Source organism: Micromys minutus (assembly GCF_963924665.1).
Source record: "Micromys minutus genome assembly, chromosome: 2".
In the NCBI taxonomy this organism is placed as follows: domain Eukaryota; kingdom Metazoa; phylum Chordata; class Mammalia; order Rodentia; family Muridae; genus Micromys; species Micromys minutus.
This window is the reverse complement of record NC_137971.1, coordinates 90,098,757-90,102,594: the sequence shown is the minus strand read 5'-3', so window position 1 is coordinate 90,102,594 and position 3,838 is coordinate 90,098,757. Positions and strand designations below refer to the sequence as shown.

Below are 3,838 nucleotides of genomic sequence, written 5' to 3'. Positions count from 1 at the left end.
TGCTCTCAGGGCAGAAGAAGCCGGCCACGTCGCAGAGAAAAAGGGCGGAGGTGACGTTTGCAGTTGTGGGCAGGGCGAGCCTGGAGCTACGCCTTCAAGCTCTTGGTGAATAGCGAGAGTTTACTTCCGGGGCGACTCCTAGAACACCGCCCCCTGGGCGGAAGTGGCATGGGCCGTGCGCCCTGGGCGTGATGGAGCAGCAGCAGCAGCAACTGAGAAACGTGAGTGGGAGCTAAGTTGCTCTCTGGGTTACACGCGCAGTTTGTTTCCAGGGGTACACGCAAGAACCCCCCCCCGAGGGGGAGGCGGGCTGCGCACCCCGGGAAGCCTCGGCGGTGGTGAAGTCTTGGTTTCTTTTTCTCTCAGTTGCGAGACTTTCTGTTGGTCTACAATCGGATGACAGAACTGTGTTTCCAGCGCTGTGTGCCCAGCCTGCACCACCGAGCTCTGGACGCTGAGGAGGTGGACACAAGGGGGCGGGGGGCAGAGTTGACAATAACGTGACGTGACACTCCCTTCCCCCCATTTCCCCTCTGTTTCATGACCTCACACCTAGGCTGGGGACCGGGAAGGGTAGAGGAGGGCTTGACAGGACTCTTTTTAGTTTCTACTTCCGTCCGTCTTTTTTTCCAGGAGGCCTGCCTGCACAGCTGTGCTGGGAAACTCATTCATTCTAACCACCGCCTCATGGCCGCTTACGTGCACCTCATGCCCGCCCTGGTCCAGCGACGCATCGCGGACTACGAGGCTGCCTCGGCCGTGCCAGGCGTTCCTTCAGAACAGCCCAGAGACTCGCCATCGGGCAGCTAGCGGTCCCTGACGCCAGGAGAGAAGGTGCTCTATGGACCTTGGGCTTGTCCAAATGTGTACAGAGAGATTGAGCTTGAAAGCTGGATGCTGTTGCTCCTTTTCTTGGAGCCAATAAACCCGTTTTTGTATTCTGGTTAATTTACTGGGAAAAAAAACTTTTGTCTATTGGCACCATCCTTTATTCTGTCATCTAGTGCCTGTATACTGCCTTTAGCCCTGGCAGTTGATGGATTGCCTTCTTGTATGTAGGAGGACAAATTTAGCATTCCCAGCACCTCAGCAAAAGCAGGGATTAAGGGTTTTAAGGTTGGTAATAGCAATGGGAAAGTAGTTCCAAAAGGAGAGCCCTTAGTGGCTGTCCTTGGGTCTAAATCAAGTACCTGAATAGACATTGGCTCATAACTAGTTTTTATTCTCAGCTGTCAAACAAAAAGAATTGCTGTGGATCTAGGGGAAGAAGGTAATAACAAAAGCAGGAAGAAAAACAGTACCCCCTTAGGCTTTAGACACCGCTTCCAGGGAGATCAGTTACAACTGAACAAAGACACGCCTCTAAGGCTTCAGGAATGTTGACCATTTCCCCAATTTACTTTCTTAGTATTTCCTGCCTTTGTGAAATTAGCAATAAAGACCTGAAACAAAGAAGGGCTTTCTTGTCCTCAGAGTCAGTCAGGAAGACAGCATTAGTCAAACCTCAAGAAGAGAAACTTGAGGGGGAGGGAGGTGGTATTAGGGAGGTATGGTTAGATACAATCTGTGATTCCACCACCCCCTGCGGCCTCCTTAGTGTTTCACTGCTTGTCTACCCTCAAGACAAGGGTTTTCAGCTCTCTGTCCTCTACCTCACATTGCTCTCACTATAACTACTTTGATGCCAGCTTCTCCATTCTTGTTTCTGTACACACACACCCCCGCCCCCTTTGTGGGATTCACATCCGTATTCAAGAGGAGTCCTTTCCTGACAGCTGCCATTTCTGTGACTTCACTGCTAGCGTGGAGATGGGGAAGGAAGGAGAATGTGGCATATACACCATGTGGGCCCTCAAGGATCACACAGCCTGCAGGGCAAGCGACAGCACAGGGTCTGCACTGATTATTATTTTACAACAGATTAAACTCTACCACTTGTGCTTGCCAGGCTGGAGCTTTTACCAACTAAGCTGCCTACTTCCTCTTCGCTGCTTCCCATAATTCCATCTGCTCCAGTGTCGCAACAGGTGGCCAGCTTTCTTTCTTTCTTTTAAACAGAGGAATTAAATTCCTAGTCAAAACCAGCCATTCACAGAGCAGATTTTCTGCCCCCCCCCCCCGTCAGAAATAGGCATTTTATTTATTTGTTTGTTTGTTTGTTTCTTCATTTAGAGATATCTCATGTACCCAAGACTGACCTGGAAATAGTAACTAAAGATGACCTTAATTAAACTCCTGATCCTCCTGCCTCTACCTCCCAGTTGTTGGCCAGCCAAAAAATTGAAAATCTTAAGACTCTGTATTGAAAGGCAGATCTTGCTCCAGGGCTTGCTATACATGCCTGTAATCCTAGTACTAACAGGCCAAGTATTGTGAGTTTGAAAGCAATCTCAGCTGTTTATATCAAGACTCTATCAATAAAGTACAGCTGGGACATTAAGCCTGATAGTCTTTGCACTACAGCATGCTGCTTCTCTAAATCATGTCTGTTGAGTTATTTTGTATAAATTTATCACATTTACTCCTTTTAATTGCAAAACTAGGATGTATTGTTCTCTATTAGGTGAAGAAGCAAGAAAACAGAGACTGTAGGAGAGCCTTGTCTTACACAGTTCTTGAAAAGCAGATTCTGGGGCTGGAGAGATGGCTCAGTGGTTAAGAACACTAACTGCTCTTCCAGAGGTCCTGAGTTCAATTCCCAGCAACAACATGGTAGCTCACAATCATCTGTAATAGGATCTGATGCTCTTTTCTGGTGTGCCTGAAGACAGCTACAGTGTACTCACATACATGAAATAAATATTTTTTTTTTAAAAGAAAGGAAAGAAAAGCAGATTCTGGTGTGTCACTACTCTTTTTTTTTTCTTCCTTTTTGTTTTTTTTTTAGGTGGTTTTGCTGTGGGCACATTGGCTTTCAACTTGTGATCCTTTTGTCTTAGCCTCCCAGGTACTGGAATTACAGACATGGGCTACAACTGGTTGCTAGATAATTCTTTATGCTTATAAACATTGCTGACCAGGAGCTTCCCCAAGGAGTGGTCTGTCTACATGATTAATTTCACTTCTTGACAAGTACAAATGTGAGTAGAGCAGCTTGTGAACTTAATTCCCAAACCCAGGAGGGTTAAGACCCAGGATATTGTGTGGCTGCTGAGAGAGCTCTACATGAACATCTGTATGTATCCCTTCAATAAACATGTGCTGTGAGTTGTCTGTGTTTCCTTTCTTCCCATGTCACACATAATTAGTGATTGCTGGAAAAAAGGCTAGGAAACAGAAATGCCTGAAGCCCACTCTAAACTACCTGAACTTCTTTTGTTTTGCTTCATTTTGTTTTTGAGATGGTCTCAACTATGCAGTCTCACACCTTGGATTCACATTCGCTTGCTTTTACTTCTAAGTGCTGGGGTCACACCTATGCCCCCCACACTCAGTCCACAGAGCTTTTATACCCAGAATTATCTGTACCTTGTCTGCCTTCAATAAAAACAAATGTGCCTTGATTTGATCTGTCATTCCTTTTCCTCCTTTCAGTCTCCTCTCCAGTTTCTTCCCTTCAACACTTAAGAGAAAGCCCATTCCTGCCCTTTCTAGAGTTGCTGATTGTGTTCAGGTCTTGTCATAAAGTGATAGCCATTGGCATAGGAAGAGCAGGACTGTTCTCAAGCATAGCATATAGGAATTGAGAGTTTCTCTAGGATTGGCTGTGCTGAAACTCTGTAGACCAGGCTGACCTCGAACTCACAGAGATCCACCTGCATCTGCCTCCTGAGTGCTGGCGTTAAAGGTATATGTTATCACCACCTGGCAGGGATAGTTTTGTTGGTTGGGTTTTGTG

The 3,838-nt window shown here is 46.5% G+C and overlaps 1 protein-coding gene across 1 annotated transcript; it reads left to right on the top strand.

The window, feature by feature from the left end:
* Positions 1–133: 133 nt before the first annotated feature.
* On the top strand, positions 134–3,396 carry TIMM10B (translocase of inner mitochondrial membrane 10B). Its single transcript, XM_080911472.1, has 4 exons — positions 134–221; positions 367–462; positions 634–834; positions 2,888–3,396. Exons 1-3 carry the CDS (start codon positions 192–194, stop codon positions 808–810), a joined length of 303 nt encoding a protein of 100 aa, XP_080767598.1. The 5' UTR covers positions 134–191; the 3' UTR covers positions 811–834; positions 2,888–3,396.
* The last annotated feature ends 442 nt before the right edge of the window (positions 3,397–3,838 follow it).

What these genes read in the sequence shown, in the direction of transcription:
- TIMM10B (XM_080911472.1), top strand. Translation starts at nt 192, where the DNA reads ATGGAGCAGCAGCAGCAGCAACTGAGAAAC. An exon ending in AGCAGCAGCAACTGAGAAAC is followed by an intron (nt 222 to 366) that starts GTGAGTGGGAGC and finishes TTTTTCTCTCAG; the next exon opens with TTGCGAGACTTTCTGTTGGT. An exon ending in GAGCTCTGGACGCTGAGGAG is followed by an intron (nt 463 to 633) that starts GTGGACACAAGG and finishes CTTTTTTTCCAG; the next exon opens with GAGGCCTGCCTGCACAGCTG.